At 37.5% G+C, this 16023-nt stretch overlaps 1 protein-coding gene across 2 annotated transcripts; it reads left to right on the forward strand.

Moving 5' to 3' along the window:
• Positions 1–6: 6 nt before the first annotated feature.
• ZNF330 (zinc finger protein 330) lies at positions 7–13904 on the forward strand. Of its 2 annotated transcripts, none has more exons than XM_081135167.1 (10): positions 7–192; positions 2329–2457; positions 4335–4354; positions 4452–4522; positions 6765–6844; positions 8807–8933; positions 9373–9477; positions 10644–10690; positions 11686–11803; positions 12929–13904. In XM_081135167.1, exons 2-10 carry the CDS (start codon positions 2338–2340, stop codon positions 13198–13200), a joined length of 960 nt encoding a protein of 319 aa, XP_080991293.1. In that variant the 5' UTR covers positions 7–192; positions 2329–2337; the 3' UTR covers positions 13201–13904. The 2 variants fall into 2 exon arrangements, with proteins under 2 accessions (XP_080991293.1, XP_080991292.1); XM_081135166.1 differs by having other exon boundaries at positions 7–183.
• The last annotated feature ends 2119 nt before the right edge of the window (positions 13905–16023 follow it).

Raw genomic sequence — 16023 nt, forward strand, 5'->3', positions numbered from 1 at the left:
TGACGTCAGAGGACATCCGGTCCGGCTCCGAGGCTCCGAAAGCGACCGTCCGCCTTTGCCTGGGTCTCAGTAGCTTCTAAGCCCGGAGCGCGGTCCGCGAGCCGGTCTTGCTGTCGCCGCGGGCCGGCGTCACGCCGTCCCCTGCCCCTCTGCCCGCCGAGCGAGCCCGGCCTGCCCGCGAGGGTGAGCGAGGTCGGCCGGAGCGCGCGCGAGGGCGGGTGTTCCGCGGGCGGGTGACGGTCGCCGGTTCCCCGAGCCGCGTGGCACCGCCGCGGAGCCTCCTCGGGCCGCCCCCTTCGCCCCCCGGGTCCTGCGGCGTCAGGCTTTCCCCCCAAAGCCGCGGTGACACGGGCCACGGCCTGAAGAAGTCGGAGCGTTCCTGGACAAGGGCTTAAACCCCATAGAAGGCTGAGAAAAAGAATTTATTCTTTAAATTTCCAAAACAAGCTGGAGGGAAAAGTGGAGGCCCCACTTTCTCAGCGGCTTCACCCCTGGGGACGTAGAGAGTTCTGCCATGTGATCGCCCCGGGATGATTTTCCCAGCTCTGTTGGCCGCAGCAGGACACGTGTTTTTTTTCACCCTGTTGATTTTGTCATGTGAAATACTGGAAGGGTGACCTGCTGGGCTTGGACATTACTTGAGTAACCACCTACTAAACTTCCTGGCTTGATTTGTCTTTTTTTTTTTTTTTTTTTTTTAAGTCTCAACTTCCCATCACTTGTTTTCTTACTGGATATTCTAACATAAGAGTTGAAACCCCAAATAGGAAAAGTTTATGAGTGAGCTTCGTGTTGTTTTCAGTACAAGCTGGTGCATGATTTTGCTGTCTGTAATATGCCCTTTGAAAAAGAAATACAAATCTCTTGATGGTGTGCTTGCTTGAACTCTGTCCATGTATCATGGACACGCTTTGATTTCTTTGCATCAGAACGTTTATGCCTTCAGGGAGGTTGTGTGTCACAGTCGCAGGGAAACTTGAGCCCATCCTTGGAGGTTTGGAATTCCTAGATCTTGAGTAGGGCCTAGAAGTCTAAATCTGTATTTTTAGGAATTTCTACAGTTTATTTTTGGGAATCACTCTGAGAAGAGACTTTAAAAATATGTATTTTGAAGAATATTAAGAAATTTGAGATTCTGTTGTCAAAGCAAGCACATAGACCCTTTCATTAGTGTATCTCTTGGTTTATTGAGTGCTTAATATACGTCAGGTAGAGCTGGGAGGCAAACATCCATCGAAGAAAGATGGAGCTGGAATCCTCAGGGAACTTGCAGTTTTCAGACTGATGAAAAACCAAATAAAAATGTTATTTAGCAAGAACCTCGTTTTATTAAATGTAGTTGTTTCAGCTAAGTAATGAAAGCCATTTAAAGTTTTAAAGTCATTATTTTAATATATGTGGTAAAGATATACTCTTATAAATTTGAACCCTGTTAAAATTACAGCAGGTCATAGAATAACATTTTGTTCAAGTCATTTAGTTGTAACCATGAGATGGTTAGGAACTTAACTCCCCTTTTTGTCAATTAGCCATTGATAAAAATTGGTTTCATTATAAGTCGTTTCACTGAAAGTGGTAGAACCTGTGCACAAGGTTAAGTGAAGACAATGTACAGGGGTGGGCAAAAGTAGGTTTACAGTTTAGAGTAACCAAAAGTTTATTCTCATATTGTTTATTAATGTATTATTTATTTGTATTACAACTGCATACTTTTGCCCTCCCTGAATATGCTCATTGCATGTAGACAGGAGGGCAGCTTTCAGAGTCAAAGCAACTGTAATACCTTTAATATCTTTTTAGGAGACTAGTTTGGCTTTGTAGTTGATGTCATTTGACTTAAATAGTAGATGTTTTAGATATTACATAGGAGAAATATGACTTGTTAATCTTCAGGTCTTGTCAGCATCAAGTCATTTGAATATATAGTTCAAAAAGTGATATTAACTGCATATATTATATACTTTTTAATGATTTCTTGTTAATGATTTCTTCCTAATAATTTTTTTAACTTGGTACAGAATAATTTTTAAAGAATACTCAACATCAGGGAAACCTTTTTCCGTGGGAAAGAAAACTTGGATGATTTTTGTGTGTATGTGTATTTACACTTGTTAGAATTGTTTGGTAGTGCAAATAAGTGCATTATTTAGAAGGCATCTATTTTATTTGGGATAATGTGTGCTTAGTGCTTCATAAAGGCTTAAAGTTGCTTAACTGTCAAAATGACAGGGTTGAGTTTAAAATTTAATGAGAATGAATTTCTTAGTTTATTTAAAATAGCAAATGCAACCTGGCAATTATACCTTCTCTGTTTTCTTGTGTTGAAAGAGGGAGAAAATGCCTAAAAAAAAGACTGGTGCGAGGAAGAAGGCGGAGAACCGCCGGGAACGTGAAAAACAGCTGCGAGCATCGAGAGGCACCATAGATTTAGCTAAACACCCATGCAACGCTTCAATGGTAACAGCTTTTTATGATAGCAGTTGATAGTTGAAAAACTATCAGATATCTGAAAAACACCGGAAAAAAATTTTAGTGAATACAGTGTTGCTGCATATATGTTACTGATTTTGAAATCTGTGTTAGAGGCATGTTTGTTGTTTTCATTAACACTGAGTAGCCATGATTTTTGTTTGATTTTCTGTTATTTATAAAACCTAGCATATTACTTTGGCTACTGTAGGTGATAAATACTTATTGACCAAGAATATATACTAGGATCTCTGCAAAAAATTTTCCAGCTTCTCTCACCTCATGTACTTTAATTCAATTTGTCCGATTAGTTGGAGCCTTTTCATCATTGTCTCTTAGCAATTCTTTTTAACTCACTTGATTTCTCATTTCTAAACTTTCCACTGTTCTTGACATCTCTTTTGCTTTCCTGTTCTACTACTACCTTATTTCCCTGTGCCAGATGGGTTAGTCCTGATCACCTAGTCAAAGTTGTGAAAAGCAAGAGATTATTTATGTCAGCATTACTTCTTTTCTTTCTTTGACCATATTTCTCTGAGTTGTCCCACATTTCTCTATTTCTACTTCTCTCTATTTTTCCTATTCCCACTGCTTCTCTTTTTTTCTTCTTTTGTTTAATTAAACACATATGAAATGTTTAACATGACTTAATTCCACAAACTGCTGTGCATCTACTCTGTGCCTGTTACTATTTTAGCTGCTGTGGGGGATACATAGGTGAATGACACAGTCCTGTTTTCACAAGCTTATGGATCAGTTTTTTTGTGCATTACTTAAGAACTGTTTGTTTGTAAATTACAAATTCAACCTAAATAACTGGGAGAAATAGTTTACTGAATGAATAGTGGACTAACTTGTGTAGTTGGGCAGGGCAAGGATATAGCTGGAACAGTGACAACTGGAACACCCTTGTAGTTCTGTCTTTTGCTTGTATTCCTTTTTGCTTATTATTTCCCTTTTCTCAGGTTGCCTTACTCCATTTGTTTGGGTTCATAGGCACTGATAACTCGCATGTCTCACATCACATATTGTTGCCCTGAAAGGGGGAAAGAACTCTGATTCTTTGAATCTGGTGGGTGCCATTTCCAGGACTAACATTTATGGCTGGAGTGGGGGAGCAGGATTACATAGCACAGGTAGGACAGTGGGGGCTCCCTTCTGTGTGTCAGGGTCATTTCTAGAGACAAGGGGTATCGGGCAGACAAAACAAGAAGTGACTCCCATACATTAGTACATAAAATGACGGCCAGACTTGGTAGGTGTTGCAGTAGAGGCACAGTTAGGACTAAGAGGTGATAAAGTTGAATGTGCGGATGGGGTATAGTTTACAGAAGAGATGGGATCATCACCAGGACTTCCAACAGGTAAAAACTGTGAGGAGGGACTTTTCAAGGCAAAGTATTAGAATAAGTAAGGCATAAAAAAAGAGAGTACAAGGCATATTTTGAGAATGACTAACAAATAGTGACTTGAATCTGAAGAGAATAGGCCAGCAAGGTTTGAAAAGTAGAGACCAGATTGTTGAGAATTTTTAATACCATGTTTAAGATTTTGGATTTTCTGTAAGCTTCATCATATTGGTTTCGCCACTGTTTCTTGTCTCTATTCTTTATTATTTGTGTGATTCATTAAAAAAACAAACTACCTCTGTATTTACCCTCTTTTGTAAAAATGCCACTTCTTTCTTTAGGGTGTTACTCGAAAGAGCATACCTTTGTTATGTGTAGATGCTTGTACACTGGGGGATGTTGGAGGGTTTGGGCAAGTGTCATTTAAATTTTAACATGAAGACCAGGATATTCTTTATAATGAAAATTTATAATTTTCAGCCAGTAGAAAATTAATGTCATGTTTATATTTTACAGGAATGTGACAAGTGTCAGAGGTAAATTTTTATTTCTTTATCTATATGTAATAATATAGATCCTTTGACCTTTTATCTGATATTGACTATATTTTAAAATTTTATTTTACATGACAAGGCGGCAGAAGAATAGAGCGTTTTGCTATTTTTGTAATTCTGTACAGAAGTTACCAATTTGTGCACAGTGTGGTAAGTATATATGATAACTAAGGGCACCTGCCTTTTATCAAACATTTGTTTGGCAGTTAATCTGTTTGAAACTGGGTTTATCATTGTTTTCAATAATGTTATGCTTTACCTTTATAAAATAACATTAAATATTATTTGGTTTACCAAAACACTATCAAGTCTTGATTTTGACTTTTTGATATAATGCTGGAAAATGATTAAGATACAGGTTATATATAGGTTACCAACATGTTTTTGCTTTGTTCTTAAGTTTTTTTTTATTGATTTTTACAGAGTGTGAGGGGAGAGAGAGAGAAACATATCTGCTGCCTCCTGCACACCCCCTACTGGGGACTGATCCCAGAACCCAGGCATATTCCCTGACCAGGAATCAAACCAGCAACTTTCAGTGCACAGAACGACGCCCAGCCAACTGAGCCACACTGGCCAGGGCTACCAACATGTTTTAAACATTAAAAGATCAGATTTCAGCCTAATAACAACTTGGTGATCCTGAATTTTTAATGATACTACCTTAGTATTGTGGATAGCCATTTGTTTACTTTTCTAAATTTTGATTCCTGCTGATCTTACCTGCAGTATGTTAGACCATTGGGAGTAACTTCATTCCACATTTATCTGGTGCCAGTTTTTCTGATAATTTGTTTTCTGTTTGGCATTAGCATATGACTCTTTAATTTCCTCACATGGATTCCCAAGTGATTAGAATAGAGTTCCTAAGCCATGTACTCAGTTCCAAAGTATAAGTGAAAATTTATTAAGAGTAAATAAGTGATCATTCAGAGTAAAACTAAATGGTAGTTCACAGAACTAGATTGGTGTTTGTCAAATAGTCTTCCTTAGGATACTTTCAATATTAATAAGTATTTCTGAGTACAGTGTATACATTTGAGAAATGCTGCATGTTTCACCCCCTTCCCATCTGGGAGATTTCTGTTACATATTTATATGTTAAAGTTTCTGAAAACCTCTAGTAAAGAAATACAGATTTTCTTCCCAAACCTTTATTTGAACAAATATCCCTTTTGGTTCTGGGATAATAATTTCAGGTGGAACACATTTTGGGATGTGCTCATTTAAATGTGTTTATGTATCATAACGTTGCAGAAAGTTAGGAATGTTTAGGGTTACATTTCTAGTGTAGTTCTAGCTCTCAAACAAGACATCATTGAGGTTTATAATTAATGAAAAAGATAATCCTGGCTTAGGTAGACCACTAATCTACCAGCTTTTATATCCTTATTTTACAAAAGAAATTAATATAGAATGAGAAAATAGTTTATGGAAAAGATTAAGTTCTTGCTAGGACCTTCCCATAATTTCAGTGTTTGTGAGCTTAAATTTTATAGTGCTATCCGTGGATTCATTTCTCACTTATTTTGTACTTAGTGTTAGACGTGGAATAGTTGGGTAGTCTCTGCTTCTCATTTCCAATTTCTCTTTCTTCTCATTTCCTGTTGTCTAGCTTTGTTCCTCAGGTAATCAGGATAATGGAAAATTGAGTATCTTCTGTTTCTTTCATGTTCTACTTTGTGGAGTCTGAGATGGGTGATTACTATGTCATCATTAATCTTCCCATAGTATATGATAAACGAATTTCCTGACAGTGTTTTAGGATGGTAATTAGCTGCTATATCAGAGTTTTTGTGGCTGTATGATGATTTTTAGCTCTATCACTGTATTGCTGGTTTTTATGCTCACTTGGGGACTATTTGAAAATTCTGTTGGAAAAATGTTTATTTGGAGGCTATGTCTAAACTTTTACATATGGATAAACTTAAAAAGTGAGCAAGATAGGATATATAACCTGGTTTGGTTTGGTTTAAGATACTCTGTAGAAAGAAATAAGCAATAACTTTAAAACAGACTTTTTATTGTGAATTATGAAAGGTTAACTTCTTTTAAAGCATAGTATTTTAAAATCTGCTTTAATTCATCAGAAAATTTACAAGATTTTAAACTACAATGATGGTTTGGTTACGAAACATAACTTGCAATTTCTGATTTTAGTACAAATATGAATTATATAACTTTATTGTGCAATTGATTTTTAATAAATTTCTGATCTCAAAAGATCTGACTCAGATAATGAGATCTCAGTTATATTCATTTTCTATTTTTGGTTATGTAAGCAGCAAACTGCTAATTTTATAGTAACCTAGGCTAGATAAAGAGAAGAATTAATGGATATTTCCATGTACTGCTTTGCCAGGCTAATAGTACAAATTTGTTTCTTTACTAGGGAAGACAAAGTGCATGATGAAGTCTTCAGACTGTGTCATAAAGCATGCTGGTGTATACAGTACTGGCCTTGCAATGGTGGTAAGCATCTCATCATCTCTTAGACCAGTGATTTTCAATTGGTGTGGGGCAAGAATTTTTAAAACCTTACTAATTAGTCATGGGCACTGACCTCTTTTCTCTAAATTGTCAAATTAAAAAATGACAACAGCCAACACAGCAAATAGCCGTCTGGTGTGAATGAATCCAAATTAATACATACTTTGTCAGATTGGCAAATATATTTTTTGGCAATTAGTTTATGTGTCATGGGATGAAAAAAGGTTGAAAATCACTGTCTTAAACTAGTACGTGTCCGAGGATAACAAAATGTCATTCTGACCAATGGTTATTTATCTATCTATCTATCATCTATCTATCTATCTATCTATCTATCTATCTATCTATCTATCTATCTATCTATCTATCTATCTATCTATCATCTATCTATCTATCTATCTATCTATCTATCTATCTATCTATTTATATATTTATTTATTTTTAATCCTTACTGGAGGATATTTTTTCCATTGATTTTTCAGATAGAGGAGAGGGGAGGGAGGAGGGGGGGGAGAGAGAGAGAAACATTGATGTGACAGAGGCATGTAGATTGGTTGCCTCCTGCACACATCCTGACCATGGCAGGGTTCAAACCTGCAACCAAAGTATGTGCCCTTGACAGGCAGTTAAACCCGAGATGCCCTTCGGTTCTTGGACCAACACTCTAACCACTGAGCCAAACTGGCCAGGCCCATTAGTTATTTTTTATAACCACTGTATTTTATACTGCTTTGTCCCTTGGTTCAGTCAGTCTGGAGTTACTTGGATTATTTGTGGCATGCTTTTTGTATGATTTTCTTTTATTACCCACTTGTTTTTGATTGCCTCCTTTTTTTCTTATTTGGAAACATACAAGGGATGGAAACTTATTTAATGTTGACTTAAAAAAAATTCATTTGTCAGTGGTACCTTTCTAGTGTGTCTTAATTAGACTTCATTTACTACACTGAAAGCCTTGCTTAACTGAGGTTCAAGTTTTTTACTAAGCAACCTCATTCCAAAATAACCTAGGATTAATAGTTTTTCTAACGCTTAAAGTACATACTAAAGAGTTGTACATAACTTCATTACATGTAGAACTTTTCTAAGGAAATTTGTTGTTTTATATAATAAAAACATGTTTTGTGTGACACATTTGCTCTCTTTTTCACTAAAAAGTTATCCTTTTAACCAGTTTTACTGTATTCTATTGTGTGATTTTTATACTCTATTCCAAATTTCAGTCCACGATGAAAATAATACTATTTTAAATAAAGCAGAATATTTTATTTGTAGTAACTTTCCAAGAACATAATTTTCCATCATGAGGCAGATCTTTATGTGATATATTTCATGTGTGCTTATCTTATGGATGCAAGGAGTTAGAATTATTCATAATCATCTTGTGAATTCCTCTTTATTTTAAATATAGAATTATCAGTGTTATCTTTTAAAAACCAATTAAAGATTCAAAAACCATTGTAATCTTCCTTGGTAGCTTGCTTATGTCTAAATTTATCAGACCCTTTAATTCACTGAGTTGTATGAGCCTGTATGGTCTTATATAAAGAAAACATTTAAGTAGAATCATGAATCATTAGTTATAAATTCTAGAAAAGTGATTTGCCCATCAAAATTCCCTCTCCTTTCCCTCTTCTCCTCTCTGCTTTGCCCTGGGAGCCTGACTGGATCATGGCTTTCTTACCTTATGGCTTCCCTTTGGTTCCGACATTGGGAGACCCTGGCAGGATACCTTAAGGTAGAAGGAGAATACCATCTGGGTCTTTATTCTCTCAGCTCACTCCCTGCCAGGTGTCCTGGTTTGGATGTGGGTTGGGCACAGTGCCTCTCCATATGGCTAGGTAATCCTTTCCATATGGCTCACTGGTTGAAAATTGCTGGGCTAGACAATGGCTGCAGCCAGTCAAGTGACAAAGGTTAATTTCTCATGCTCCTTGGTTGCAGGGTGCAATATGTGACTTCTGTGAAGCATGGGTTTGTCATGGTCGGAAATGTCTCAGCACACATGCCTGTGCCTGCCCTCTTACCGATGCCGAGTGTGTAGAATGTGAACGAGGCGTCTGGGACCATGGTGAGTGATTACATACAGGCAGCGAACTTTGCTTTGAGTGAAACATCCTGGATACTCTTTAAGATTTTTTTCAGGATGCTGTCAATCCTAACTACTGGCACTGTTTTGGTTATCAGTTTAGTTGGAAAAGGGACTTATGCTATCAGTATCAGTCATTTGGATTGTTTACCAAAACAGGTAGGGAAGGGAGTTACAGGAAAGCAAGTGTCCCTGAGCTTTGTTTTACATATGTATAGCCAGGGGATAGTGAGAGTCCACTTCTTTATGATTCATTTTGGCAGTTTTCATTGTAGCCTGTACCAGAACAAAAACTCCTGTGTCATTTTGGTGTAAATCTGAAATAACTTGCCATCGTTTTTGAGCAGTTTTATAGATAAGAGTTTTTTAAATGAAAGCTTATCGTATATACATTATGAGGTTTTGTTTTTTAATCCAATAGGAGGCAGAATATTCAGTTGTTCTTTTTGCCAGAACTTTCTCTGTGAAGATGATCAATTTGAACATCAAGCCAGCTGTCAGGTTTTAGAGGCGGAAACGTTTAAATGTAAGTTTTTATACATTAAGTATTCTTTATATTCAAGTTTCTTAATAGTCTAAGTGTTAAACAATTAAAAAGGAATCTAGTTTTTTATGTAGCCTCTTTGTATTTAGCTCAATATCTATTTTCTGTTTATAGAAAGAAGTCATAATATCTATTTTCTCTTTTCAACAGAGGTGCCTCTGATATTTTGATTGGGCCAATTCTTCATTTTGTGGGAATGATCATTACTAGTCCTGAATACAAAATGTCATTTTCACCTCCAAGTTACTATAACAACTCCCTTCACCCCCACACACTTCCACATGCCCCCGGGTTTCCAGTGATTTTAGACAGGAGTATGCATCAAAGACACCTGTAGAGGTTTTTAAAAGTACAGGTACTCAGACCTCATCCCTGGAGATTCTATATTTAAGTCTGTGGTGGGTGCCAGGCACATGTATTTTACCTGCACACATAATTCTCAAGTATCTTCCCATTTGAAATCAGTGTTACTGACGGTAGATGGTATCATCTTCACAGATGGATTGCATTTTATTTCTATTCTGATTCTCAAAAGCTCAAGTTTTGGAGTTAAATACTACTACTACTTGTTGGCCATATGATTTAGGGGAAATCACTAAATCTTTCTAAACCTGAGTTTCCTTAAATGGGAAGTGCTAATGTCTTTTTTAAAGAGTTCATTGCAATGAGAATCCATATAAAGAAAAGCATAAGTATAGTACCTGGCACTTTGAAAGCCTTTATTATATAGTAAATACCATCATGGGAAAGACTGAAATTCCCCAGGTATTCACTTCCTTGAATTGGTTCTTGTTCTGGTATCAATTGTTAATCGTTATATTCACTATAAATTTAAAGTTGATATATGTATGTCATTATTAGATATATCTATGTCTAAGACATATGTATCAACTTTATATATGTAACTCTTACAGTATTTTTATAAAAGTTCTCAGAGGTTAAAGGACCATCTCAAGGAATATAGCAATTGTTGGCTTCCTTCCCTCTGGCTGGGAATTCAGTCTCATTTTTATGTATCTTCTAGTTGCATTATGAGACAGAACAAAAACTGTTAGCAATTGATGTAAGATAGTACTTCAGGTACAAATCTGTGGAAAGTAGTGTTTTTATTCCAAGTTTAGTCTGGACATTATGTGTTTTCCCCACAGGTGTTTCGTGCAATCGGCTTGGTCAGCATTCTTGTCTCCGTTGTAAGGTATACTTGTGTATTTTTTATTTTTAGGTTTTGTTTTTAATCCATACTTCACCACCAATTCTTGGGTTATTTATAGCTATAATTAATCTGCAGGGATCCATAAACATTATTTTAGTTTAGTTCTCTTATTTCAGAGATTGTGGAATTGAGCTTCGTGACTTTGTAAAGGCCATCCATTTGGCTTGTCTTAGAGTTGACACTAGTGCACATTCCTCCTGAATCTGAGCTCTGTTTTCACACCTTATGTTTATGGAAAACATTCTGAACAAAATGCTGGAGTGTATTTTAATTAATGTCAAAATGCACTTACTTAGGAGAGTGAAGATTTCCATAACATTCTGTTTCTTTGGAACTTATCTCCAGCATTTCTGTTTGTCTGAGATCACTAAATAGATGCAACTGATTCACTTCCTCTTAAACATTTCTCTGGTTTTTGCTTATATTCTTAACCCTGTCTCACTTCTCTTTCCATTCTTTTCCAATTTTGTCTAAGCTGTTTCCTCTGCCTTAGATCTCTTTTCCATCTTTACTGCATGCCCTTTCTCCTTCAGATCTCAGCTAAGATGTCATGTTCTTTCCAGAATCCTGCATCTTGTTTAGTTCCCCTCCTCTGCACTTCTCTTTCAACATAAAGGGTCTTGTAGTAGCCTCCCCACTTGTCTATGTCCCCAGTTAGACTGCAGACCATGTGAAGGTAAGATAGGCTCTTCACCATTATGTCATCAGGGCTTTGCGAATACTAATATATTTGTGAATGAATATACGTATCTACATAGCATACCCTGTGTATAGTTTCTGCCTTGTGTTAGGTCATAGTTCTGAAGAGTCCTGGCAGAGACCATTTCCCTTAAGAAATTAAAGTCAGGAGTGTGACCAATCCCAATAAAACTCTTCTGCCCTAATGAACCATATCTTTAAATTTCCTTAAAATAGTGCATGATGTGTATTTGTGTATTTTTAAACTATTTATTGTTTATTTTTACTTCTCTGTATAGGCTTGTTTCTGTGATGATCATTCAAGGAGCAAGGTGTTTAAACAAGAAAAAGGAAAACAACCTCCCTGCCCTAAATGTGGACATGAAACTCAGGAAACTAAGGATCTTAGCATGTCAAGTAAGGCTCTTCTTAAAATACCAGTGGGTTGATTTTGCTTTTATGCTTAGGCAAAATTTATCTTTTTTTTCCTTTCTTTCTATTTTTGTTTTTGCCTCTTCTTCATATATGAAAAGATGAATGTGTTCTCTTAAAGAAGTGGGATTTTACAGCCTTGGAAAATATATGGGTAAAATTTCTCAATTTAACTTAAGAAATAAACCATTATTCACTTTGATATTTGGCATTTGCCTCAGTTTAATGACATAGTGAATACTGAAATTTAAGACCAAAAGGATTTTTCTTTTTTCGCTGAGGCTTCCTTGTTAAATAATTGAGTAGCTATAAATCCTTAATATTTAAGTGCCGGTAATCTTTAGTACTTGAAAGTTGGAATTCATTTTGAAGCTATTCTTAGGTGTATAGTATTTGAGCAGCTATACTTACTCTGCACTACATCACTACTGTAGGAAATTGCTTTCTGGTTTTTATATAACTTTTCTATGAAGGAGTAAGACTACCATAAACATTTATAGTAATGCAGCTTACAATTTGTTAAAGAGAATTTGACCCTTTACCAAACGTATCAGAATGGAACCATAATTCTAAATGACTTTACTTAATCAAATGAGGTGAGACTGATGATTTTGCTGATTTTTTTGCGCTAATTGTTGTGTTGCTAGAAGAAATGAGAGGCTTTGTCTTTTAGGATATCTGAATTACAAAATTGCTCTAATAAATGTAATGACATGAAAATCAACTCTTCTGTGATTCAAAAATAAACTTTTAATTGATCAAGTAAAGGGCATTTTATTTTAATTTTAGCATGCCTTATTTATGTTTAGAGAGTGCTGTTTTGTTTTCTAGCTCTTTCTAGGTTTAATGAAATTACACTGTTATCTTTATCATTTATTACATGTGGTATGTATGTAGACTCCAAGTTGGATAGAATAGATTGTTGTTTGTTAAGGTCTTTTTTCCCCAATTAAACATTAAATTAGGAAGGTAGGAAAATTGTGGCTTGCTTTTTCATCTGGGGTAGGAAGCAGCCAATCAAGTTCATGTAATTTTATGTATTATAGAGCCAAATGAGAATGTAGAGAACAGGAACTAATATGGTGCTATGTACATATCTGTGTTTTATAGCACGGTCCCTGAAATTTGGCAGGCAGGCTGGAGGTGAAGAGGGAGATGGAGCTTCTGGGTATGATGCCTATTGGAAGAACCTTTCATCTGATAAGTATGGTGATACCAGCTACCACGATGAGGAGGATGAGTATGAAGCAGAGGATGATGAAGATGACGACGACGAAGGTGGAAAGGATTCAGATACTGAGTCATCAGATTTGTTTACTAATTTAAATTTAGGAAGGACCTACGCCAGTGGCTATGCTCACTATGAGGAACAAGAGAATTAGGGGAGCTGCTTGCCCATTGGTGACCTTGTCTGAGAGGAGCAGGGGAGTGTGTGCTTGATGAATCCTGTGTGGATGTTCAGAAGTACTGTCGCTTAGCCTTGTGCAAAAGACTAGTCACACTTACTGGGGCAAGGAGTGGGGCATAGCATTTTTATAGGAACTGCTAATCAGGCTTATGGCATAAGAAAAATTAATTTCAAATGTAAGATGTTTATTGATACAAGCAATTGAAGCATCATGGATTGGAATTTTACTGATTTCAGTAATCTGGTAGGTTTTGCCAATTAGATACATATATAGGATAAAGGAATAGGAGGGTAATATATTTGAAATTAAATTGCTGTTTTTATGAAAAAACACTGCTTATAAATTCATTCCGTCCGATTTTGTAAAATGTAATGGGTAAAATGAGTTACTGTATTTTTCCTTTTTGTCCAGAGAATACAAGTCAGATATTCTATGCTAAATTTTCATTAAATCTCCATGTCATCTTACATAGTCATGATATGTGTGCTTTAACAACTGATTCATTTATTTCTTCACAATGTACATGCTGAATAGTACCTATTAATGCCTAAATGTATAGACAAAGGTGACTACATAGCCATTTTTCAGACACAGAATCAGAAATAGTATTATTACACAGATGCTTTACCCAGAAAATTTCATTTCTTTTTGAATAAATCTAGTATTACAGTTCCATACTTTTGATATTTTATTTAATTTCTTGTTCTCAATTTCGTAAACTTTGGAAAGCATTCTAATATTTTTGTATAATCTGTTTGCTTCATTTTTTTTGGTCTTAATATGCGAAATAGATAGCAGAGATTAATATTGTGGTAGACACAAAGTTACGCAGCCAGACCCCATCATTCATGGTGAAGTCGGAGAACAGACAGTTGCTGGCACAAGTTCCAGTTGTTACAACTTAATGCTGGCAGTGAATTGGGATGAAGTGATAGAAATGCATTATTGGACTGACTGGCGTTTGAGAAGTATGCAGAAAACTGCAGGTCTGAGGTTAACAAGGTTGGATGGTTTATTCTATAGAAACAACATGAATAGGCGAGGGCAATAACAGGCAAAGGAAACCAGGTGTGAAAGCCAGAGGGCCTCTGGATGCATGCAGAAAAAGCTTTCATCTCTTACGGCAGCAGGGCTGAGAAAACAGGACCAAGCGCAGGATTTAATACTCTGAATGGATGCATGTCAAAAACAGTTGCCAATCAAGGCAGGTCTATTATGCAAAGGGCAAGGCGCTGTTGGGGAAAACCCAGGACCCTGACAAGTGAGATGGAGATATCTGAATGGATGCTGCTGCAGATTTTTACTCCCCAGATTTCTGAACTTTCTGAGCCTGCAATCAGCTCACCTCTCTGTTAAGGACGTGCATCCCCCATCCCTCTCCTGAGCTGGATGACAATGCAGAGGTCTCCTCCCCAGGCAGCATACGCCCCCTTCAGGATTTGTCCTATCCCCAGGTTACTAGGCCTAGAATTAGGGTTACGTAACTAGAAGATTAGGGTTATGCACAACTCAGCTGGGCCAGCAGAGAGGAGAAGCCACTATTCCCCAAAGGAGCCCCAAGAATTTGCCAGGATGTGCTGGGAGAAGCAGGAGTACACTTGAGACTGGAATCTGAGGGTGTTGATGATAACAGACGTCAAGACAAAATTAGGGAGAAGTTTGATAGCACCACATTGGGTCCTTGGGTTGTGGGGCTTAAATAGTAGGACTTAAATAGGCTAGGATCCCAGGAGATGGCTGCTAGAAACATAGGAAAAGCTATGGCCAATTCTGAGCAAAGCTGAAATGCCAGTTTACTGTGGCAGACGGTGGAGGGAGGGCTAAAAGTGTGAGGAAAATGGACAGGCTGGAGTGGATGGATTGTCTTTGGCTGGTGGAAGATCCATCAGATGATTATGTTCAACTGGAAGGCCAGGGACAAACCATTGAACAAGGCCATAAAGATAAGAATTGATGGGGGCAGGAAGGGGACAAGGGTCACTAAACACTTTAGTGGTAACTAGGCCACTGCTCACAGTAGAAACAAACTATTACAAAGTTTAGTTTGCTGAGAGCAATGGGTGATAAGACCCTGAAAAAATATTGGCCAAGCTACAATGCCTAACCTCAAACTGGGAGTGGTTAGCCAAGGGGGCCTCACCTGCGGAGAGTTATAAAGGAGGCTGATAGAATACATACAGCACCCGTAGGGGAAAAATAAATTAACGGGGGGGGGGGGGGGGGGGACATTTTTCTTCCCATCTCGGACATGGCTGTCCATGTTTAGAATTCTATGCTCTCAAAGGGGGCACCTTTCTTCATGGTACCCAATAAGCACTCCATTGAATTATAAACTGTGCCTGCCGACTTGGCAGTTTTAGCTTTTTATGCCCAGGGATCAGCATGCAAGAAAAAATCACTGTCTTGGCAGATGATAGTGACTCTAAGAGGAGGTAGGGTTGCCTCTGTGACTGGAGCAGAGAGGAGTATGAGTGGAGTTCAGGTAATTCACTTGGGTTTTCTAGGTGCTTCTTTTCTTACTTGACCATAAATGGACATGGCAAACTACCCCAGCCTGAGAAGGGTGTGGTGACTAGGTCCCCAGGGGATGAGGGCCCAGGTCATGCCTCCAGGTAATCTGAGACCAGCAGAGGTGGTAGCAGTCAGGTAGGAGGTGATAACAACGGGTTGGGTGGGGGGATATATTTCCTCCTCTTCATTCTGGTCATGGTTAGTAAACTGCTGGACTAATGTAATGATGTGTGTGAGGGTGACCTTTACGTGTCACCTACAAGCTTCTGCTCATGCAGGATGTAT

The sequence above is a fragment of the Miniopterus schreibersii genome, assembly GCF_964146895.1.
Source record: "Miniopterus schreibersii genome assembly, chromosome: 4".
NCBI classification, from domain to species: Eukaryota; Metazoa; Chordata; class Mammalia; order Chiroptera; family Miniopteridae; genus Miniopterus; species Miniopterus schreibersii.